This window comes from Hevea brasiliensis, chromosome 11, assembly GCF_030052815.1.
Source record: "Hevea brasiliensis isolate MT/VB/25A 57/8 chromosome 11, ASM3005281v1, whole genome shotgun sequence".
Lineage (NCBI taxonomy): Eukaryota > Viridiplantae > Streptophyta > Magnoliopsida > Malpighiales > Euphorbiaceae > Hevea > Hevea brasiliensis.
Window position 1 is genome coordinate 93,602,255 of NC_079503.1, and position 24,340 is coordinate 93,626,594.

Below are 24,340 nucleotides of genomic sequence, written 5' to 3' on the forward strand. Positions count from 1 at the left end.
TAATTACCAACATATGCTGCTTGTTCTCCATAATCTACTCCACAGCTGGTGGTTCCCTCTGCACAAGCCACTTGTTGTGAACTTCCAGCTGATGATGTTGAACTAACCAACATACTCAAGTCTTCCATCTTCTTAGCCAAAACATTAATAAGTGCATCAAACTTTGCATTAATCATATATATTGAATGGATCAAGATCATACATTCCAGCAGCTTGCCTTTTTTGAGTTGGAGCTGGTCCTCTTGGACTACTCCAAAGATGAGTATTCTTTGCAATTTTCTCCAATAGCTCATAAGCTTCATCTTCATGCTTCATAATAAATTCTCCTCCTGTTTGAGCATCAATAATCCCTCTGATTGCAGGAGTGACATTCGTGTAAAAATTCTGGTTTATCATCCATTTCGGAATGGCATGATGTGGGCATAATCTCTCTAATTCCTTTCATCTCATCCATGACTCATAGAGAGTTTCATCTTCTCTTGGTCTGAAAGCTGTCATTTGATTCCTTAATTCTTGAGTTTTTCCAGGTGGAAAATATTGTGCAAGAAATGCATTTGTGAGTTGCTCCCAATTTGTAATGGAGTTGTGAGGTAAAGAATCAAGCCAATCCAATGCTCTATCTTTCAAAGAGAATGGGAATAACTTCAATCTTGCTGCATCATCAGATACTCCAGGTTGTTTTTGCATGTCACAGATCATAGCAAACTTCTTCAGATGTGTGTGTGGATTTTCAGAAGGATGTCCTCCAAATTGAGAATTTTGAATCATTTGAAGAACTCCAAAATCCATCTTGTAACTATTTGCATCAATTCTTGGTCTTGCTATGCTCTCTCTCAAGTCATCAAAACGAGGAAAAGCATGATCCATCATACTTCCCCTAGGCACATTAGCATTAACAACTTCTTCACCTTGGGCTGCATTTTGATTGTTTTGATCATTTCCAGCATTAACACCAATTCTCATTCTTTCATCAGTCATGTCTGCTTCAATTTCAGTTTCTCTCAAAACTTCTTTTCTTTTTTTGGTTTCTTTCTTGTTTGCTTTACAAAATTTCTCAATTTCAGGATTGAACAATAAGGATGTGTCACTTGTGCTACTAGCTCTTCTCATAAAAGATTAAAAGTACCTGAAAAAGAACAAACAAACACAAAATGAAAATATAACAAAATAAAACTAAAAACAACTAAAATAATCAAGAATTCAATATTAAACAAACAACTCCCCGGCAACGGCGCCAAAAACTTGGTGTGGCCCTACCGCAAGTGCACGGGTCGTACAAGTAGTATAGAAAAGATATCGTTCCCACGAGGAGTTGTGTTAATGATTGAATTTTTGATATAAAAAGTTGAGTAAATTGAAATATTTTTGAAATTAAAGTAATGAATTGATGGGTATTGAGAATGTGAAATCTATGTATGCAAAATTAATAATCTATTCAACAATGTATTAATTAAACTGAAATTGCATCAAATTGAAATAAGCAAGTTCAAATATGGCAATATTCAAAATGGCAAGTAATTAAATTCGATTAGAAATTAACAATGGTAAAAAGGAGATTCCGGAGTTCGGGATTTTATATCCGAGCTATTTTGGGATTTTTAATTGGTTATCCAATCTTGTGAAACTTATGGGTTTTAAGGAGATTAATTCTTAAATCCTTTGAATTCCCTTTCGAGTGAGACAAAAAGTGCCTTAATCAATCTAATCCTACTTTCGTGGACTTAGAATTAATTAAGACCCATTAAGTTCTTTAATTAATCTGTGAATCCTCTTAATCCTTAGCCTATTTCTAGGTCTAAGTTAATTAAGTTCGATTTCTTGATTATCTATCACAAGGTCTTCTCCTTTCGGTGCTTCAACCATGGATTAAGAACATTACTTAATGGGATCCTACACTAAGCATGTCATTAAGCACACAAGAAATGAATAAAACTCATTAAGACCACAAAATATGGATTACCCAATCAAAATCCATAAAATATCTCAAATATTACAACCCTTACTCCAGAATCAAAGGTAAACTACTCACTATCCATAATGTTTACAAGAAAATCTGAGTTTATATGAAAATAAGCTTTAATCTAAGCTAAGAAATAAGAAATTAAACACTAGAAATGTAGAAAAATATAAGGAAAGAAAGAAATCTGCAAATCTTAGTTGAAAATGGTGTGGAAGGTGAAAGTGACTCTTTAAATTCTGCCTCTCCTCTTCCTTTCCTTTTCTGCTACTTGTCTCCTCTTCTAAAATGGGAAAATGAGACTATTTATAGCATTTTTCTGACATGGAGCCCTAAAATGGTATGTTCTAGGAGAAATTATCTGAGGGAATCTTCTGCCAGCTCATTAATGAACTCTTTATGGGACTGCATAAGTGGACTGCATAAGTTATGCACGATCCCTTATGCGCTTTAACGATTCTCGGTTCACTTATGCGAAACTGCATGACTTGGTGCATAGGCTATGCACAATTTCGTGAAGGTGCATAAGGGAGGCGAGAATGTGCATAAGCTATGCAGTCTCCTTATGCACATTTCGGTTGGTTCTGGAACAGTGATTTTTCTCCTTATGCAGATCTGCATAGCTTATGCGGCAAGTTATGCACAATTTGATCAATGCATGTTTCAGCTTGAAAACTTGTTTTTGACATCTTTGGCTGTAGAAGTCACTCCTCAATGGCAAAATTTCTCTTCAGTCCTTCAAAAACACTATTTTTCCTACAAAACAAAGTAAAATATACAAATTATTCCAAAATCGACAATTATGGAAAACTAACTAATTAACTAATGAAATTAGCTAAAAGTGACTAATAATCAAATAAAATGACTGTGAAACTAAACCTAAATGATTATGCAAAATGTATGCATCAATAAGTTGATGGAGAATGATTAGAAAGAAAAACAAGACATTTTATTGCATTAAGAGGATTCTTGATGCCTGCAAATAAGAATATTAGTTATGCCTAGTAGTTAGGAGAGCCAGAGAATCCCTAAAAACTCAATCCTTAGAACTATATTATACTGTAGACGATGGCAGGGAAGAAGCTTTCTCTTTGAAATTCTAGCAATTATACGTTGCTTAAGCATTTTCATCAATTAGAGAGTATATATGTGTACAGAAAGGATTCACTCTAACCTCCAGTGGTATCAAAAGAACAAATTTTGCTAATCTCGCGTGAATATTTGATTTCAAGTATGAGGTTTTGGAATCTTACACGCAAACCCATAAACCAGGATCTTTGTTCCATAAAAAAAAAAAAATAGAAATATCTTTTATATTTCTTGGAGAGAATCTATGATGTTTTCCTAAACCATCTATAAAAATTTAAGCTCAGAACCAAGTACTGCAACATGGGTCAATTAAGCATCGTTGATTAATCCAATCTGTGAAGAATCAAGAGAAGGGATTTGACAATGGTGTCAGATGCCTCTGCATATATCCATCCATCTACTCAATGTCCGATTGATGGAACTCATTTCGAAAACTGTTCAAGGGAAGATACATCATGGAACTATCAATTATAACATTCTCGGATTGCTTGGATTCTGCTAAAAAGGGACTTTTAAAGCATGATCACGCATTGGCTCTGTGGCTAGAGCTTGCTTTTTGGGACTGAAACATGGTGCTAATGGCAAGCGTGAATAGATAGTAGGCAGATTGTCCACTCTGCTGTTAAGCCCCAAAACAAATAACATTTTGTTCATATATTCTTTTTTTTTTTTTGGTAAAATTAAAATGAACGAAAATTATTTTTTAAAATACAAATAACTAAAAAATTAAAATGAAAAGGGCGTTGAAATATTGAAGGAAGGATGGATAAAGTCCCACTTTAACAAGGAAAAAAAAAATATAAAGGGCATATAAAATGTGGCAAAATAAATTAAAATGGTTTAGGCCACTTTAGTGATAAAAGTGCAGTTTTAAGCCCAGTTCAGCCCAGGAGCTTGAGCCTATGAATTCCCCAAAGTGGCTTAGTTCATTTTACTGATGGAAAACCCATTTTCAAGTCCAATTATCAATATATGACCTCCCAGTTAAGACGGTATTGGAAAGTTGATCGTTATGAGTTGTGTTACGCAAAGTGATTTAACCAAACCGAAATCAAAGACTCCAAAATCAGCGTGTGGAGATGAATGAGGCTACCGCAAATTCGACAGAATAAATATACAACGACAACAATTTTCCACCACTAAGCATCTAAAGCAAGAGGGTCTCCCCTAGTAAGGCCACACTTGTTTTAATACAATCTCTGCAGAGCCCATCACATGGACAGCAAACATCTTCCTCATAAAATACATCAGAACAGATCATTTTTCCTGATCCAAACAAGCAGTGGCCTCAAGTAGAACAGCAAAGATTACGCTTCAGTTTGATAGCTAATCTCGCAGGTAAGTCCCACCTGGCCTGCAGTTAATCTCTCTCTTCAAAACAATCGAGTGGAACGCCAATATCATGTAAATGTAGTCTGGATTGAGACTGAGGATCAAGGTATCCAAAAGTCCAAACTTCCCAAGGTCAAGAGTGGTCACCAATATCAGAGGAATTGGTTGAGACGACAGGAGGCGGGTGTAGTTCATAGATTGCCTTGTTTCCTTCACTATAACTACCTATGCATATTGTGTCACCCCGACCATGCCAGGTGCCATATTGGACATTGTTCATCTCCAATGTTCTGGACTCCTGTTCCATATTAAATGAATACTAATAATCAGGTTTCAGATAGGTGGAGTGTTTGGATATGCTTAATTAGAATCCCACATATAATATCTATAGGATTTGGAAGGAAAAAAAAATACCTGGGATAACGCACAGCAGGAGCAGAAAATATGGTATATGCAATCATCCAAGGAACTATAACTACCCTGAAAATAAATTAACAAAAAAGGTTTCCTTATTAGTTTAACTACTGCATATATTTGCCAGAGAGAAAAAGAAACTCAGGACACTGGACAGGCTTAATCACAATAATCAAGAGCACTGGAAAATGCACAAATAGAAAAGCCAATATGCCACCCCACCAAAGAAAAAGGTAGAGAAAAGGAAAGAAAGAGAAAGGCAGAGAAAAGGAAAGAAACAAAATTCTCCAATAATCTCTCTGCGATTAAAATCAAACTTAATCAGTTCCTCTCTCTATTAGCATTTACTGCGATGTAGACAAGATGTTAGATTCTTGAGAGGTCATACTAAAATAGATTTGGTTCAGATACAAGCCATCCAAACAAAGCACAAAGGTTATTGAACAAAAAATAGATGTCAAAATGTCCTCCGATTAGGTATGACAGGATGCAAGAAAACTAGAAATAATAAGATAATGTGCTTCCATCTCAAAACTTAACTGGAGATAATTAGAACAAAATTAAATGCAAGCAGATCAGAAAAGCAAATTTAAGTTAAATTCTAAGTTTCCAACTCGAGTATAAATGACAGCAAAACAAAAGGAATTTGTGCAAAGAAAATGCAAGTAATATAAATAAAGCATTGTGAAAGACAGGAATGTAATTTCAAAACGTGAATCTTCACAAATCAGAAATACAACAATAAGATCAGTGAACAATCAAACACAATAAGACAGAAATGCTCACCCTGATATTAAATTTCTTTCTCATCTGTGTGCGGAAGAAACCCAAATACATTCCTATTGAAATGGTAAAAGCAACTGCCAAATACAGAAAGCAACGCCGCTTGGTGATTATGAAGGCAATGAAGTTGAGGAGCGCGCTAAGAGCAAGAATGTAATATACAGTTCCCTGCAAAATCACACTAAGAATTTCAAGGTTTCTCTTAAAAAAAATGCTCCAATTTGAAGTTGAAAGAGTCAGAGTGAGCAGGTTCCGACTTTACCAACCTCAATTAGTAAAACACATAACTTTAGTCAATATTTCCACAAACAATTATTTCAACATTAATGAATTGCACAAGTTACCCGAAGAAAACAAGAACCAAACCCAGCTCGTCTCATGTTCTTCCCAAATCTGTAGCATGGACAACTACAACACCAAACTAATTGTTAATCCCAAGCATGAAATTTTAATTTTTTATCGGCCACTGAACTTATACACTTTTCCAATTAGCAAACTTAGGCCATATTTAACTTAATTTGGAGGGGAACGAAATAGAAGAACAGTGGAGAGAGAGAGAGAGAGTACCAAAGGGATTCAATAGCGATGCGGCGGTCATCGAAGCAATTAAGGACTTCTCCTTCCCACATCCTAAAAACACCACCAAATTCCCCTCCAATAGCATCGTTAGCATCAAAATCTGCAGTTTCTAGTTTCCTCCATTTCCCTTGAGTCTGCAAAGCCACCGTCGAACACAACACATCAAAATCCAAGATTGTCATTCCCTCCATAAGCCTATCCTTCTCCTGCTCCTCCACATCCACCACAGCCATCTTTCCATCCACCACCTGACTCTCCAAATCCCCCATCTCAAAACTCAACTAGGGTTCCCTTTCACTTTCCCTGTGCGCCCTCTCCTTCTCGTGTACTGAAAAAAAAGCCCCTTCCATTTTATCAGAAGCAGAAATGTATCATTTTTATATTAAGGCTGGCTCTGTGCTTATCGGGTTCAGACGAGGGACAGTGATATGATACTCTCTCTCTCTCTCTCTCTCTGGGTTGGCCGGTGAATGTAGAAGCGGGACCCACAGAAACTCTTTGGATTGTTTGACGATACAGCTGTTGCCACGTTGGCCTAATATTTAGGAGATTTTTTTTTTTTTTTTACCGGTGTCCAAACCTAATCCGCCCTTTGCATGAAATTAAGACTCTGTTGAATAAACAATAAGGGAGGATGGAAAATAAAAGTAGGAATTTTTTTATTTTTTATATTTTTTTATATTTAAATAAATAAAATAAATAGAGAATAAAAAATAATAAAATAAGTTACTTTAATTTTTTAATTTTTTTAAATTAAAAAAATAAAACAAAATTTTCTTTTTATTTTTAAATAAGAAAAAATTATCTTACCAACTTTATTTTTTTTCTATTATTTTTCTTTCTCTCCCTTTTCATCTATCTAAATAAGGTGTAATGGTAGATTTGGTGACTCCTACATCAGGCGTAGGTTTATAAGCGTTATCAAAATTCTTTCTATGTTTGAATATGAGCATTAATACAATAAATTTTATATTTTTATATTTGCATGTGTTTTCGAAAGAAAAAATTGATGAATTTGGTGGCTGGCAGGCAATAACGTAAATGTCACACGAAGCTAACAAACTTCTACCTGTCTGCAACATAAACTAGTTTACTAATTAATATAACTCAATGTTACAACAAAAAAAAATCAATAAAATTGGATAATGTTTCGTGAATTTTATATTTATCTTTTATTTTGGCACCAGTTATTTTATTATGAATTGTGTTTTTCTTTTAATAAAAATAGTATGAGATAAATAATTCTAACTAAATAAGTTATCTTGATTAAGACTACTACTAATTTAATTATTGATGTTATATATATATATATATATGATTGATTGAATAGAAAAGAGGGAAGAAAGAATATGCAGGTTGCGTGAGGTTGAGATATATACATGTGATAAAGCTAGCATTAAAAAATTTTCAAATTGGTTTGACCGCTACTCCATTGATTTGTATTTGAACATTAACTTGGATTTAATCAAGCAATGAATTTTTTTTTTTCTTTTATTCAAAGCAAAATTAAGAATCAACTTGAGGGATAACTATAAGCCAAAGCAATAACACAGTGTGCTGTGACACTGACAAGGGTGCCGCTATATATTATTTTGTGATAAGTATCACATATAATTATTTAATTTTATAAATATTTATATAAAAATAATTAAATTTTATTTTTTTATAAAATTTATTAAATTTTAATTTAATTTTATAATAACCATTAAAATTAAAAGATTTTAGGTTGACTTATTGATTTATTAGTTGTTTTATACATAAAAACACTTTACCTTATTAATTTTTTTTTTATAAAAAGAAAAAAAATTTAAAATATATTCAGCTATCTTTTTTATTTTCAAATTCTTAACTAATAATAATTAATTAGATAATTTTATTTATAAAATAATTAATAAATTAATATATTAATTTAAAAATATTTAATATCAAATGATAATAATTTTTATAAAATTAAATTAAAATTTAATATTTTCACTTTATAGTTTTCTTAAATGTTTCAATGAGTATCCATGGCCGTCATCTTTGAACAGCAGGGGAAGGTGGGACCTGGGCCTGATGGCTTGCCGTAATGTAATGATGCATCATGCTCAGATAAGCTTCTTATTGCCAAAAAAGTACACTCTGTATGATTTAAGTTCTCAACAACCCCACATGCATAAGGCTATTCTGCATTTCACGTATTCAATCACCAAAAATCCTTACTGAGCTCAAGATATAAATAGGCTTGGTCCAGTTGGAAGACAGACAAAGAAAGAGATAGCCAGCCGAAACCCATGTGCTGTACCAATTTCCTGCTGCATTCAATAGAAATTTGATTTTATTACATTATATTATATTTCGGTCTATCAAAACACAAGCATACAGGCATCAACTGGCAGGAGATCATGTACAGTATTAACCTCTACACTATAATCAAGAAACCCATGTATTACAGTTGTATAAAGAAATTATGTATGCACATTAAATATCCGTACATTACATATCCATTATCAACTCGCATTACTGCGGCTACATTACAAGAAACAAAACTAATAACAAAGCAATTACAACTGCAATAAACTTTGAATGTTGATGGATGCTTAATTGAAACAGAGTCAGGACCTGGAGAACCATTCTATCTTCACAATAGCATCATGTTTAAACAATTAATCAGAAATTTTAAATCTTCATCGTGGCTGGTCTCACCAGTCCCAATCCTGAACCACTACCTAAATGTTTGAAGTCCGTTGCTAAAAGATTATCTCCATGACCAGCATAGCCTGTTCCACCCTTTTCCAAGTTCACCAAATTCCTTGCCTTACACACCTTGTTGCAAACAAGACAAACTTTATCCACAGCCATAAATTTGTCTGCGCACTTCTTGCAGAAGACATGCCCACATGAACTGAGTGCAACCAGTGAGAGTGTATTTGTAAGAGTAACCTTGCAGCTGGCACAGATATAGGTCTTATCAAGAGCACTGGATTTCTTTTCACTATTGTCTTCTGTGAGATAGATGGGGAAAAGGCTCTTCATCTTAAGCTTTTCCTTGCCTTCTGGACAGATTGTACTTGTGGAGGGGGCTTCCGTTTTAACAGGGGCTTCTGGTGTAGCAGAGGGCAGCCAAAATGCTTTCATTGTTCGAAGTGCCTCCTCTTCATAGGAAGTCACCTTCACACTGTTTGCCCCATGGAAACAATTCTTGTCTCTGCTCTGGTTTCTATCATTGTACTGTGGAACTGCGCCATGGTTTTGCTGATCAAAAGCATCCAGTTCTCTGGTTTTCTGCAACATTAACTTCTCTTCCTCCTCTTCCTTCTCTTGTTTCTTTTGTGATTCATGGGCAGCTAGCTTCCTGCCAGATAAGATAAAGCATACTTTTCGATGCAGCATGGACAATGTAAATGATAAATGGTGTGTGTCACACAATAACAGCTATCTTTAGATAAAAAATATATATATATATATAAATAATTAGATAAAAAAGAAAAAAAACACCCTATTTATTTATTTATACTAAGCAAATGTCCCAATATATCTATCTTATGAAATATAAAGCCTAGCTAATACATCAACATCCCTCATTAATAGGGCATTAAGAAGTGCACCACAAGGCCTATCTCAAGTGTGTAGTTTTGATTGTCATAATCTACCAGCCTTTGCGATGGCCGATTAGGAGGGTATCAGAAATAGCGATTTGTGGCTGAGAGGGTTTTGAGATAATGCACGTGCTAGGGCATTCTTTGGGATAAATACGACTACTTCCTTACTGCATCATGTTGCTACAACTGCTTCTCAGGAAGAAGGTATAGCAAGGGTATTTGTGACATTCTAATGAAGGGCATCCTGCAAGCTAGAGAAAAATCTGCTGTTCCTAATAAGGGAGGGTCCTTATTTATAGAACGGGTGAGCCAATATTTGTTAGACACATGTAAAGCTACTACAAGTGGGCTATCTTAATCACGGAAGTCTGTGTCAAAGGTCTAATCAGGTTATCCTTAGGATAATAATAACTCTGACACGTCTGGGCCAATAGTGACAGATGATAACCAGTCGGACTGGTGTAGTAAGCAGCTCATCCAACTATCCGACTGGTTTGTTTGAGGCAAGTGGGTGTGCTGACCTACTTATTGAAGAAATTCTGACTCAAACAAGTCGGCTAATAACACATACTATGCCTGGCTAATGCTAGGCCTCTAATCCTCGCTTCCTCGAGCAGTATGTAGGACAATTGACAAAGTGACAATTGTATAAAAGATTTCGGTTCCTACATTTATGTGTTTACCCGTTGCACCGAGTACTTTATTTTAGGGGTGTTCATTATGACTTGTCTTCTTAGTGTAAATGAATATTGTCAAATATGATCCCCAAGGGAATAAACTAATGGTTATCATCATTTTCTATCATGTGGGCTATACGACTATTTTCAATGTTGGGGTTGGTTATACGACCTCTTTAATTCAGGGCCAATAGCGAAATCGTGCCTAAGGTGTTTGTGTTATGGAATGAGTTTTAGGTTGATGCCATCGAGGAATATCTGACTCCTTTTTGGAGCATATACATTCTTACCAAAAACACATCGAACCATGCAATAGTGAATATACGACCTCTTTATAAGAATACTCATGTCCTTCTAAAGACTCGTCTACTTATACCATTTGGAGTCTTTGAAGGATATGACTCTGTTATGTGCATACAGAGTCCCTCATCAGAAGACTCATCTATTTATATTATATCACTCCTAATAGCTAATTGCATATCAGTTATTCCCAAACACATATAATCACCAACAAAAACTTAAGAAACAAGCCTTGGGGAAAGATAAACAATTTTTATTAACGTGAATTCAGATCACCATTCCAACGCCTGAGATACAAACTTCCATGGCTCCTCAAGAAATAATAATAGCATATTATTAAATCATAACCCCATAATTATGCCTACTAAAATTGAATACTACTGCACAAATCTAAATTATAATTAAATCATCACAAATTGAAATCAAAATCTACTTGGTTTAGCTCCTTTTTTCTGAGTTCAATCTCTAACAAAACAAAGACCTCCCTCAAACCAAGCCTACTGTGAGTGTTCGACATGGTGGAAATCAAATTCCTACTCAATTTACACTCTTAAATATTAACAAACAAAAAATTAAAAACACAACATTCCTTCAATGTGAATAAAATCAACTTACCTTTGGATGTCCTTCTTTTGGGCTAGAAGGCACTCGAGAATGCATTCCTTGCAAAAGACATGGCCTTTCTGGCAAGACATGGGATCAATAAACGGTTTCAAACAGAGACAGCAGGCATCAAAAGGCTTGATAGAGTCCTTACCAAGCCTCTCCCTCTGGGTTCCGTATCCTAGCTTTCGCTTCTCATCATACGTGAAGAAAGCTAAATCGTTATTGTTCTTCGAGTGTCTCTGAGGCATATTATTGTCTTTCTGATGAAAATAAACCCTAGACTATTTATACTTACGACCGGAATGGATTGGATATAACAGAAGCAGTTACGGGAATATGAACCCTAGAAATCCCAAGACCCAAATTGGATTGATTTGGGGTTTGTTTATTGATTTTAAATTCTCCTTAAAATCTCATTTTCAGCTACCTTTAAATTAGAAAAAAAATTAATTATACAATTTTTATATTTTATTACTTTTTATTAAATATAATTAATTGATAAAGAAGAAATCCAACGGTTTGAGTGTAAATAAATATATTTTTAATTTAATAATAATTATATAAAATTTTATAATAAGAAAAAATATATATATCCAGTATGGATAAATATTAAATAAAGTAAGCTGAAGGTGGTGTACGGACACATTTGTACGTGGCATCAGAAGGCGAAACTTGTCCCTTACACACGACACGAGAAATAGCACTTTGCACTCCCTCGTCTCCTCCTCCTCCGCTGTAAATACTTTCCTTTCCTTCCAAGTATTCCCTCAATCCAAACACAATATCCAAATCCACTCAAAGTTCAGTTTTTTTTTTTTTTGGTTTTTAATTTACTTGAAGCCATGACTTCGCCTTCCCCAAAGAAGGAAAGCCCAGCAGCTGAAGCAGTGGTAGTCCAACCATCGTCTCCACGATTCCCTGTTAGTACCCGGACATCTGGTGCCCAGCGGAGAATCGGCATCGCCGTCGATCTCAGCGATGAGAGCGCTTACGCCGTCAAATGGGCCGTCCAAAACTACCTCCGCCAGGGCGATGCCGTTATCCTCGTTCACGTCCGATCTACTAGTGTCCTCTACGGTGCGGACTGGGGCGCAATTGACCTTTCCGTAACCGACCATGATTTCGAGAACCAAAAGGAACAGTCCCAGAAAAAGCTCGAGGAAGATTTCGACCTTTTCACCTCCACTAAGGCCAACGACCTGGCCCAACCGCTCGTTGAGGCGCAGATTCCATTCAAGATTCATATAGTGAAGGACCATGACATGAAGGAGAGACTTTGCTTGGAGGTGGAAAGATTGGGGCTTTGCGCGGTGATTATGGGTAGCAGAGGATTTGGGGCTTCGAGAAAGAACACCAAAGGGAGGCTAGGTAGCGTGAGTGATTACTGCGTGCATCACTGTGTTTGTCCTGTGATTGTTGTGAGGTTCCCTGATGAGAAGGACGGTGCTGCTGAGGGGCCTGGTGGCTGTGTCAAGAAAGAAGAAAATGTTGGAAAAGTGCTGCCCCCTGTGGTGGACGAGGCGGAGCAGGAGTATCATGATGCTTCTGATAAACAAGCAGGTTTGAGTTTAGTATCCCTTTAAGGTGCATGCTTCAATTTATCAAAATTTAGTATGTTTTAAGCCTAAAGTGTTTGTGTGTTATAATCCTTACTTTCTGTCCCTTTAAAACCAAGTTAAGCAGTTTATGTCATTGTTTCTTTATCGTGTTTCCTACTTTCCTGTTAGTTCATTTATGATACTATTGATGCCGGCATTGTATGACCTGTTGATGGTGTAAATAACAATGACAAATGCATGACTTCATGAAGTTTCTTTTCCTTGTAGTTCTGGAGTCTCATTGTGCCAAAGCTCATCTCATTCTTCTGGTTATGATTTTGATAATGGATGTATGGCGTTTGGAACTTATATACAAAATATAAGTGGAATTCCATTTTAATATTTAACATGGGGTCTTTTTTGAACAATGAAACGCTCTTGTTGTCATTGAGTAACTCTTAATTTGAATATTTACATTTTTCTCATCACGAGTTTTGTGCAAATTGCCTTCTGTATATTTGCCATTTATTAATTCTTTTGTCCGTTTCAGCTACTTTGGCGTTAATATATTGATAAACGCTAAGAAAGATATTCCACGTCCTTTTTAATTGGTTTGTTTTAAGTATATCAATCATTTCAATGTTTTTATTGTTTCCATTGGACCAAGGTGTTTGATTTCATATGTTATACAACTTAAACGATGTGTTTCTTGTAGTAATGTTTAGGATGGGCATAGTCTAAAAGGGGAATTTATATACAAAATATAAGTGGAATTCCATTTTAATATTTAACCTGAGATCTTTTTTGAACAGTGAACTGCTCTTTATGTCATTGAGTAACTCTTAATTTGAATGTTAACATTTCTCTCATCACGAGTTTTGTACAAATTACCTTTTGTACATTTGCCATTTAGTAATTTTAATTTATCCGTTTCAGCTACTTTGGCATTAATACATTGATAAACGCTGGGAAAGAAGAAGAAAACCGCATAAAAAATAAAAATAAAAATAAATAAATAAAGAAGAAGAAGAAGAAAAAGAAGACAACCCCATATTCTGCATCCTTTTTAATTGCTTTGTTTGAAGTATATCAATCCTTTGAATGTTTTTATTGTTTCCATTGGACCAAGGTGTTTGATTTCATGTGTTATATAACTTGACTGATGTGTTTCTTGTATTCATTTTTAAGATGGGCATAGTCTAAAGGGGAGTTTAGGGTTTAGGGGGGTTTCTGATTGTTAATAGTACACTATTAGTGTTAGTGATGCAACTAGTGTTGTTACTGTTTGAAGAAGAGAGGATAAAATACGTTAGAAAGTGTAAACCGTGATATGGCTTCATGGTGACTATTCAATTTACTCCAATAATATGTCCAAACAAAAAAAAAAAAAATCAAAGAACAAACTTGGGGATCATTAAGAAGTTTCAAACTGGAGCTAAGTCACACTCTGCTAAAGGCTTTGCTCTGCTTTTCCTTTGGTCTCTAACTTTCATTGTCAAGGGCACAGCCCTAACTTCAAGCCTTAAGATCCCAACTCTGTTTTATCACTTCAGCTTTAGTCTCTAGGCACCAATCCAACTCTTATGTTGTTAACTATTGAGTTTGGACTTTGGAGACTTTTTCAAGGGTTGATTAAAATGTGGAAATTTTGAGGTTCTAGTCGATCTATCAACACAAGTTTTCAATCTTAACTTTACCTGTTAAATTTCGTAGAATTCAAATTTGCCAGTGCTAGTTTTTGATCCATAAATATTTGCTACTCTATAGTGACACTTTGTAAATGCTTGGGATCCTGTTGTCACCAAGTAAAGGCCCCTACCACCATTCTCGCGTCTGAAAAGCTACTATTCATTGGTATTCCTTAATTCAACCCAACTCAACTCAATTAAGCTATTATCCCAAAAATTTGGGGTCGGCTATATGGATTCTCTTTCTCCATTCTAAACGATTTTGGGTTAAATTCTCGGAAATGTGCAATGTTTCTATATCACGTTGTACTACTCTCCTCCAAGTCAATTTAGGTCTACCCCTTCTTTTAATGGATTTAATTTTTTCAGTTGTTTGGAGTTGTTCCCTACAAACACAAGGGTAATTGATTAGGTTCGCTATTGAATCTCTACTAAGGACAGAGTGAAGGGTGAAAGATGTCTTCTAATTTGTATGATAATTTATAATGTCCATGGCATGCGCGCGTGTGTAAATAGCAGAAATTAATGCCTTGTGCTTAGAAGGAAACACTTCTCCTGCTGCTCAGACCATGAATTCCATACCTTGATGAAGTTGGTCCATGAGAGTCTCATATGTAGTTTATTTAGAGTGAAGTTTAAATTTCTGTGATCTGCTTGGTGTTGGATGGCTTTTACAGTCAATGCCTTAGTGGCATGAAACAGACTCTGGTACTTACATTCTCCTGCTTTCTGATATCCTTAATATTCTGTCTTAAATTGTTTAAGCAGCTGAAGAAGTTTGTATTTGCAACTCAATGTCATGTTTCATGCAGATGCAAAGATTGGCTGACCATTAACATTCACATTTAGTGTCTAGCACACGCAATGGGCTGTGATCCTCTAGGTTTTTAAAGCCATTTATTCAATAGTTTTTTATACTCCACCATACATTGCAGCTAAGGAGGCAGGTGTTTCAGAAGTGCTATGGGCATTCTAAAATGTGATGGCATGGTTATAATAAAAGTCAAGCATTATATTCATTTTAAGGGGTGTATTTATTTCTTCTTTCTCTTGTAAATTGGGTGATCTCGTTATTCACTGTCTAGTATGAAAGTTAATAGTCAAACAATATGCTTTGCAGATATGGAGAAGGCTTCTTGAATGGATAATGGAGATGCTGAGGTGCCAAAAGGTTGAAATGTTCTGGCTGGTTGTACATTGTGTTGCAAAAAATTTTTTTAGTTCTGATCCTTGTTTTCTTCACATTTGTACTGCCTCTTTTATATATATATATATATATATATAACTGTAAGCAGGGTAAATGCCACTGATATTCCTGTAAACTAAGAATTTCTAAACTTGCTTGCTAGAAAGATGTACAATTATACATTCCTTGAACTTTCAACTATCACTGTGAAATATGATTTGGCTCACAGCTGCCGGAACATCATATTACAGTTTGGAGCTTTTTTTCTTAAAAAAAATAGAAACTCCTACACTAAATACTTTGAAGTTATTGCGACAACAGGTCATCCAATAATACCAATCTTGCAATAGTTGTTATGTTAGGGTCCATTGCTCCATATGCCATGAGGAATATATATGCCATCCCAGATGAGGAGAAGTTGTATGCAAGTGAAATAGCTGATGGATAGTGCCATTTGGCAGTTAACTAACCACACGAGTACACGACGCATGTGTACATATTGGCTACGAAGATCTCTATGCTACCAAATTTCCCACCTTTGTTAAAAGGCTTGACGCTCCATTGCAGAGATGGAGATGAAGGACATTGAGGTTGCATTCAACATTCCATTAAATGCCCAGCCAAATATTCGAAGCCAGCTAAATAGGACTTTTTGGACACCTTCTTGGTATGATAGCGTGAACTTCAGGCAAAAGCGTGCAGATACATCCTGGTCAAATACTCCCAAGGCAATCACAAAAAGTGAAGTGAAGACGACATTATTGAGAGACAAAAAGCAATTATTGTATGCAGGATGGCCTGAGAATGATGCATATGCATCGTAGAAGAAGAGTGTGAAAAAACTCTTTTTTATCAGCAAAAAGATTTAAATTTTACTCATAAAAGTCTGAAAAAACTTAATACAAAATATTACCTACACCCTGATCACCAGACCTCGCCCATACACCAAATCCTATAATGTGGCTGTTCCCTTATGGATTGGGAACCAAAAGCTGTGTGCATTCCACGCTACACAACTTTAAGACATCTTCCTAACTTATGATCTATAACTTGTTCAACGGAAAATGATCCTTCACCAGCATGGACATCACTTTCCATGGCAATCAAATTATTCATGTAATTTGTTTGGGATTTCAAAAATGTGTTTGATATGGAACATACTGTCAAAAGTTGTAGGCTAGATATGCTCAAGTCAAATATGTTTGCCATTCCAATGGGAAATCATCATGCTAATATTCCAACCAATTTTGACGGCTACATAGCATAAACCCCCTCTTAATTTTTTAATATTTTCCACTTCAAAAATACTTTAGTTTTTATATGATGGTTTTTGAAGTTAAAGAATGAAGCTTATCAATGCTTGATATTAGAATCAAATTCAAAATCTTATCAATTCTTTATTCGGATACAAGATATCTCAACATATTCAAGAGAATATAGGTCAGATGCAGAGTCAATCTGATACCTATATAAGGGAACTGTCAGATATACTTATCATCGTATTACTTTCTAATTGATTTTTAATTCTTTATATTTTCTTTACTAATTTAAGCATAAAAGAAGTTATCAAAATCAATCCACCTGAATTTTTTTTTTTTTTCATCTTACATACTCATAACCCATAACCCATAGGGACATTAAATTAGGGTGGCAATGATTCAAAAACTAAAGTAAATATCAGAAAAAGATAGAGAGAGCGAAATGGGATAAGCTTGCATAATTTTGGTGATATGCATAACTGGAAACCACAGGGCAATTCCAAAGAAAAAAGGGCTTTCAGTCAGTCACATCTTTATTTACAAAGAATTCCTAAGAAGCGGCCATCATTTCAGGCTGGAAAGGCCTTTTACATAGTGAAGAATAATTCCCTTTTCTGATTGGCTGTTCTGTGACACAGAGCTATCAATATCAGAATCTGCAACATTAATCAAAACGCTACCAAAAATATCTCCAACATACTATTTTTCATATCCACGCACCAACCATGGCCACACAATCCTTCTCCACATGCAAAATACAAATTAATTTCCTCCACAAACAGCCAACCTTTCTTGATTCCATCTTTCTTATAATAATGATAATAATAATAATAATAATAATAATAATAATAATAATAATTTGGTTAATTAGTATAATAAATAACCATTTAGACTTGGTCATCGGCCAATTTCAGTTTGAATCTATATGAAACCATCGATTTCAATTTATTTAAAAGAGTGAATTAGAATTAGAATTGTAAATTTTTAAGATTTAAATTTAAGTTTTAACTCTAATTTGATCTGATTAAAATTCAATTATCTATTTTTTTTATTTTTTAAATAAAAAAAATTAAACATGAAACTGTCTGATTCGATTATTATTCAATTTTTATTCAAGCCAAAGAAGAATTTAACTAATTTCAATCTAATTTAAATCAATCCGTTTCTAATTCTAAACTGACCCTTGTCAGTGATTTATAATCATCAACTTGCAAAGCCCATCAATTAAAATACTAATTCATGGGTTTTGGTAGGCACGTGGCGGTGTCAGAAGGTTAATTGCAAGAAAATTAAAATTGTAATGGTGTCGGAATGGGATTATATTTTGAATTAGTTTTCTTATGGACTATTTAGTCCAGTTACAACCTGCTAATATAGAGCCTCCTAATCTGCTATATAGTAATGGTTTTCTAATAGCTTAAGCTTAGTTGGAGATTACAATCCCAAGATCTTTGAAAGTTTTTATTTAATAGGAATAGGGAAGGCAATGTTTAATTCATAAGAAAATAAAAGATTAAAAAAAAGACTTTAAATAGTGTTTTCTTTGATTTTCTTTTATGATTCTGATGCCAGGAACAGTAAAGTTTTGAATAATTCTTTATCCAGAAGCGCATCATGAAGGATGCCAACTGCCAACAAGGTTGATGAAAGACATGTGGAAAAAGAGAACCACTAGTCTTGGCTTAAAATTCAAACCATTCAATTTTCTCTATGCTATATTAAAGAAAGAGAGAACGAAGTTAAGGAAGGGAATGTACATTGAGCCTAGACTTGGCCAAAGTCTAAACTGATAACAAGTAAGAAAGAAGGAATACAAAGAAAACTTGTGGTTCCTGCCAAAGAAACAATGGATACCACCATCACTAGAGTCCAAGGGTTTGGCCACCTGTTAGACTTTTCTTCATTGGTCTAAGGTATCAAAATTATCTCACAGAGAATGGTATCCACATTCATCATAGAGTTAGGGTCCCACATCCACCTGGGGACCAAAGGGGTGCCATAGAATTGTTTTGACACTGACTAACACCTGGAATTTCTGTTCAGTTCTCTTTCTTGAATAAAATATGACCATATTTTGAGTATTGACAAAGTATGCAACTTAAACACACATTACATATAATACCAAACATTTTTATTCTTTTTTCTTTGAATGATACCCAGAAGAACTATGCATTGCAATAAAGCAAACTAATACCTATGATTAATACAATACAGTATTTCTCTAAGTGGTTAATTGTTAAAGAGAGACTAGTACACTACCACAGATCAATCTCAGATTAGAGTTACAATGGCTTTCGATCAGAGAAAATTACCTGGCTATAATTATTTAGTCAATATATCAATGGCATTTTCCAGATGCTTTGTTCAGTTTGCAGATATCAAACTTCATAGTGTCTTCAGGGAGTTTGGGTTTCTGCAATCCCTCGTGAGACTCTCTCATGGTTCTTTCCTGGTTCTTCAATGGCTTTGCCTGAAAGGGTAATTCATTTGACATGCATGCATTTGGATTATCTTGAGATATCAGGCAGCCTAGATGATCCTGATTCAGAACACATATTCTTGGATCAAGATAAAAGAAGAACAGTAACAGAGAAAACTAATAAATCTCAAGATTTAACAAGACTAAAACTGTTCATATCCAGGCATTTATTACCTGAGAAGTTTCTCTCATTCGCTTCAAAGAAAATGCAATTCTTGATTGAGAAGCACCTTCGTCGCTATTACACATCCTACTGGAGCATTCTTGATCACTGTTAGAAGAACTTGAAGCTGGTGGAGGCGCTGCAGAAGACCAAGGAACCACTTGATTTTCTTCTTCATCTTCATCGTTTCCATCACCATTTTCATCGTCTTCATCATCGCCAGTGTCTTCTCTATCAAGATCATCATCATCATCACCATCGCTACTTTGATCATGTTCACTGCCTCTTTCATCTCTACAAGAGGAATTGTTTACACAGTTCTCGCAAACAGAAACAGTCGGGCTGAACTTGGGTCCGGAGGCTGTCCAGGGGGTGAAAGATTGGCAGAGGTGGCAAAGAAGCGTTCTTGAATGTTTAGAAACAAGGAAATTTGCACAGTGAACATTGGCATCACAGTCCCAGCAAAGGCTTGCTTGATCTGATTCGCAGTATATTTTAGCTAAAGAGTCACAGAGCTCGCACTTCTTCATTTTTTTTTTCTCTAAGGTTGAGGGGTTCGCTATTTGGAGAAAGACTGATACAAGGGCGGTTTCTAAATGTGCATGTTGTGTTTTGAGTTTTCTGCTTTTATGTCTCTGTTTTAGTCTTCCCTTATAAAAGAGATAACATGCTGCAGGGCAACTTGCAATATTTCTTATTTTTAAATCCCTCTCTGCTTCTCTTAAATGGAAAGAAGATACATTTTTTAGTGTTTGGATACTCAGAAAACATATCAATGGAAACTATTTTCTTTTCAAAGAAAAAGTTAAATTGTTTTTAAGAAAATTGATTTTTCCATTTAAGTTATCCTCTGGACTTTAATAATCTCATTAAAACAATTCAGAAATCATGTAAAAGTGATCTTATATGGTGTTTTAAAATATTTGACTTATTTTATCAGGCTATAATAATTTTTTAATATTAACATTATAAATTATAAATATTTTAACTATTTTGTTACTTAAATGATATTTTCTTTAATATAAAAAATAAATTATTTATTAAAATATTTTTTTTTGTTGTTAAGGATCAAAAATTTTAAAATCTATTCAATTGAATCTCAAATTCTATGACATGGGGTAGAAATTATTTGCAAGTAATTAAAAAAAAAAAAAACTCTTAACTTGAAATTGTAATGTATATTTGATTTGATAGAAAATGATTTTTGATTGACTAGAAAACAACTCTTTTGAATCAATCAACAATCTTTTGGTCCAATTCCAAGAATTATGATAACCTACCATCAATTAGCAATCTTGGCAGCTAGTGGAATTCAATCTGAATTAAAATTGAAGGAGAGGAAGCCATTGAAATAATTATGGAGAATTCAACATGAAGCTAGAAAGTAAAATTAAAAAAAAAAAAAGAGTTAATTTAAAGATTTTTTTTTTTTGTATGTGTGATATTTTGTTGGGTGGGATTAGGTTAAGTTACTAGAGCTTAATAGTAAAGATAAATAAATAACTCCAAATTTAGATTTCTTAGTAAAGGAAAGATCTGTATCTTGTAGAGTAATTTTATCTAAAAAATAAAATAAATCACCTATAAACACACATAAAAACTCCTCAATAAGGAGGAAAAAACTCCATTAGAGAAGAGAAACACAATACTAAAGATCTATTGACAATGATAAATCTAAGAAAATATACTCAACATCTGTTTCTAATAGATATAGATATGAGAGTTATTCAAAATGTAACACCCCGAATTTTTAAATAATTATTTTATTTATAATTATATGATTTTTTACTGGTTTGGTGGGTTCAGGAGAGATGTGGTTATGGGAGATGTGTTTTAGAAGTATTATTTAGATCATTTTTTAGGTTGGATAAGCCCTAGGTATAGGGAGAATTTTGCCGAATTTTCGACAAAACTTATGATGTCCTTTGATTCTTCAAATTTTTATGTTAAGTAAATATTGATCAGTTTGTAATGTAATTGTTTAAGTGATCCAGGTTAACTCTTCTCCTCCGCCTAGCCGCCTCAGTGATCTCCCATTAATCTGTGAGTAGATATTGAATTTATTTACAATTTGAATATTATTATTATTACGTGTTCGCAGCATGCCCGTGCATCACTTATAAATATATGTATTAGTTATTATAGGCATGTTTTTGTGCCGCATTATTACTTGAGGATTTGATGTGGGTATCGCCTTAGGGTAATTTAGAGCTGTATGCATGTGTTGGTAAGTGTGTGGTGTATTGGTGATGGATATGAGTAGGACGAGCAAATCGGCTTGAGCTAGTCTTGCTTAGGGTTCGGTCTTTTTTGTGATAAGTCGGGGCGAGTACGGCTTGAGTTGTCCTCGCTGACCCTCGCATTTGGATTATTAAGAGAAAGTCCAACTCAAGTTGATCCCGCTGGCAGAGGTTGGTGTGACACATAGGTATCTAAGTGCTCCAAATTATTCTTTGTGCGAATATTGTTTGAAATTGCTGACCTATGCTGTATTTTCATCCTTAGGGATACATTAGTACTAGATAATTATAGAAATTGTATGTAAAATTAATATTTTACTTTATGAGTCGAATGATTGCTCATGTTCACCATATTTTTTTTAGGTTACAGGAGAGCTTATTCTTGTGTTTAACCTAGGGTGAGCATTCGGTTCAAACCGAACCGAACCGAATTAAATTATAAAAACCAAACTGTAACACCCTCCCGGTAGCAACTCCGTACATTCTACTGTTCCGGTGACCGGTGTCGGTCCGGACAGCTAGAACATCCGAAAAAATATTTAAATTAAAGTCAGGAACCATAATTAACTCAAATATTAATAAGAAAAATTTAGTAAAAATTTTAGAAACAAAATACAACTAAGTCAAATGAGCCGGTGCCCAAGCGATGGGTAACCGGAGGGAAGTTGCGGTTCTCGCAACTAGGAACCCTAGACGGGGGGGAAAAATTATAAAATAATTTTTGGGACTCTAGAGAAGGGTTACTGAGGTTCCCATGGCATTAGAATGCCAAGAAAATATTTAGAAAAATTTTTCAATCGGTACAGACAATTTTGACCCGTTAAGCCAAACGGAGGGCATTTTGGTCATTTCGCCTTCAGAGGTGATTTTTGGCCGACTTGTCCAGTTGAGTAAATAATTAATATGACATAAAATATGAATAAACATTACTAGAAATTAAATTGAAACTTGATAGAAAAGAAAAGAAAGAAAAAGGAGCTAAATTGGGAATTATGATGTCATGCTTAGGTAATTAAAAGTGTATTGGCCAATCAAATTTAAGCAAGTCCATTAAAATGAAATAAAAATGGGTAATGAGGCAGAATTCTAGAAACCCAAAACCAGCTCCCTCTCTTCTTCTTCACGCCACCCACTCACCCTTACCCATTCCACCATTAACAACCTTTCATCCTTCATCTTTCTTAGCTTTCTTCCACAAAAAAAAAAACCCTAATTACCAACACAAAAATTCATTCTATCATCTTGGTGATTATTGTGGGAGCAAAAAGAAAAGGAAACCAAGACTTTGAGGAAGGGAGAAAAGCTCCTAAGTGAGGTTAGTGCATATTAACTTCCTAATCTTGTTTACTTATTGAAATTTAGTTTGAATATGAATAAATAATTAAGAAATTGAAGAAAATCATGTGTGAAATTGAGAAGCAAATTTTGGCCAGCACTTATAGGATGAGTAATTGATGAGTTTTATTGGGCTAAAATCTAAATACAAGCTTAGATAATGACATATGAATGATTGATGACCTTAATTGGGATGTGTTTCATGATTCATGGATTGGAAGCTAGGGTTTTGGGAAGTGAAAATTGATTTGGCTTATGAAATTGTTAGAGGACATATTAATGGTCAATTAGTGACCATTTGAGGAGATTTGACCATAATATGGACTGAAAAATAGCATGGAAAAAGGGAATGACTATGCTGCCTATGGACAGCAGCAATGGACTGAGATTTCAGTCCAATTACACAGCCATAACTTTGGCTGTGTTAGTCCAATTGGTGTTTGGCCAATTGGACATGAAACTAGGCTTATAATGGCACATTTTTGCTGAAGAAACCATGCCCAAAAGACCAAAGCAAGAGGACCAAAACTTGGCCCCAATCCGGACACCCTGCAACAGCCTCTGCAGAATTGACCAAATGAATAGTAACTGTTCATTTGGCCATAACTCACTGTAGATTTGGTCAATTGACCTGAAATTTTTACAGCAACAAGTTAAGACATAGACAAACAACTTTCATGAAGGAACCTACCCCAAATTATGGCCAGAACCTAACCCAAATGGCAGTGGCAGTCACTGTTCATGTTACTATAGATATGGTAATTTCTGCAGAATGCACATCCGGCCAGCTGTGGTTTTTGGACCATATCTGGAGCTACAAAACTCCAAATGGAGTGATTCAAAAAAGGAAATTCAACTAGACAAAATAAGGAACAACTTTCATGTTTTACATTTCTTCAAATTCCCACAGCAACAGTGTCCAATGGAACAGTGAAATTGACTCACAAAAACTGAAAATTCTGCTTGTGTTGGTTTAAACTTTGAAATGGTATAAATGCTTAATGCCAACAAGTTTGGAATGCCAAATGTGGTATGTTGGGAGTGCCAAAGTCAATGTACATATTTTTATTCTAAAAGTCAACATTTTTGTTGACCAATAAGATGAATAGTGACACTAAAAATTTGAAATTCACA

At 34.7% G+C, this 24,340-nt stretch overlaps 4 protein-coding genes and 1 non-coding gene across 6 annotated transcripts; 2 read left to right on the plus strand and 3 right to left on the minus strand.

Moving 5' to 3' along the window:
• The first annotated feature begins 406 nt into the window (after positions 1–406).
• On the plus strand, positions 407–514 carry LOC131170832 (small nucleolar RNA R71). The gene has a single exon (XR_009141599.1). It is a non-coding gene; the product is annotated as a small nucleolar RNA R71 (small nucleolar RNA).
• Positions 515–4,081: 3,567 nt separating this feature from the next.
• On the minus strand, positions 4,082–6,559 carry LOC110661180 (protein PLANT CADMIUM RESISTANCE 8). Its single transcript, XM_021819735.2, has 5 exons — positions 6,143–6,559; positions 5,920–5,983; positions 5,579–5,743; positions 4,793–4,858; positions 4,082–4,676 (listed from the first exon to the last, which is right to left on the minus strand). The coding sequence occupies exons 1-5, from the start codon at positions 6,421–6,423 to the stop codon at positions 4,512–4,514; spliced, it is 741 nt and encodes a 246-aa protein (XP_021675427.2). The 5' UTR covers positions 6,424–6,559; the 3' UTR covers positions 4,082–4,511.
• A 2,004-nt stretch (positions 6,560–8,563) lies between these two features.
• Positions 8,564–11,728, minus strand: LOC110661181 (E3 ubiquitin-protein ligase CSU1). Its single transcript, XM_021819737.2, has 2 exons — positions 11,328–11,728; positions 8,564–9,488 (listed from the first exon to the last, which is right to left on the minus strand). Exons 1-2 carry the CDS (start codon positions 11,564–11,566, stop codon positions 8,813–8,815), a joined length of 915 nt encoding a protein of 304 aa, XP_021675429.1. The 5' UTR covers positions 11,567–11,728; the 3' UTR covers positions 8,564–8,812.
• Positions 11,729–11,986: 258 nt separating this feature from the next.
• LOC110661182 (universal stress protein PHOS32) lies at positions 11,987–15,980 on the plus strand. 2 transcript variants are annotated; one of them, XM_021819738.2, is made up of 2 exons: positions 11,987–12,902; positions 15,665–15,980. In XM_021819738.2, exon 1 carries the CDS (start codon positions 12,161–12,163, stop codon positions 12,899–12,901), a length of 741 nt encoding a protein of 246 aa, XP_021675430.1. In that variant the 5' UTR covers positions 11,987–12,160; the 3' UTR covers position 12,902; positions 15,665–15,980. The 2 variants fall into 2 exon arrangements, with proteins under 2 accessions (XP_021675430.1, XP_021675431.1); XM_021819739.2 differs by having other exon boundaries at positions 11,990–12,878.
• A 3,162-nt stretch (positions 15,981–19,142) lies between these two features.
• Positions 19,143–20,307, minus strand: LOC110661183 (putative zinc finger protein CONSTANS-LIKE 11). The gene is made up of 2 exons (XM_021819741.2): positions 19,643–20,307; positions 19,143–19,528 (listed from the first exon to the last, which is right to left on the minus strand). Exons 1-2 carry the CDS (start codon positions 20,159–20,161, stop codon positions 19,328–19,330), a joined length of 720 nt encoding a protein of 239 aa, XP_021675433.2. The 5' UTR covers positions 20,162–20,307; the 3' UTR covers positions 19,143–19,327.
• Positions 20,308–24,340: the final 4,033 nt, after the last annotated feature.

Bases quoted from the DNA above. Each gene is read 5' to 3' on its own strand.
- LOC110661180 (XM_021819735.2), bottom strand. From the start codon at position 6,423: ATGGGGGATTTGGAGAGTCAGGTGGTGGATGGAAAGATGGCTGTGGTG. The intron at 5,984-6,142 runs GTACTCTCTCTC...TTGGTGTTGTAG, and splicing joins ATCGCTATTGAATCCCTTTG to TTGTCCATGCTACAGATTTG. The intron at 4,677-4,792 runs GTATTTTTTTTT...AATATGGAACAG, and splicing joins CCTGCTGTGCGTTATCCCAG to GAGTCCAGAACATTGGAGAT.
- LOC110661181 (XM_021819737.2), bottom strand. From the start codon at position 11,566: ATGCCTCAGAGACACTCGAAGAACAATAACGATTTAGCTTTCTTCACG. The intron at 9,489-11,327 runs GTAAGTTGATTT...CTTATCTGGCAG, and splicing joins CAAAAGAAGGACATCCAAAG to GAAGCTAGCTGCCCATGAAT.
- LOC110661182 (XM_021819738.2), top strand. From the start codon at position 12,161: ATGACTTCGCCTTCCCCAAAGAAGGAAAGCCCAGCAGCTGAAGCAGTG.
- LOC110661183 (XM_021819741.2), bottom strand. From the start codon at position 20,161: ATGAAGAAGTGCGAGCTCTGTGACTCTTTAGCTAAAATATACTGCGAA. The intron at 19,529-19,642 runs GTAATAAATGCC...GTTCTGAATCAG, and splicing joins GAATGAGAGAAACTTCTCAG to GATCATCTAGGCTGCCTGAT.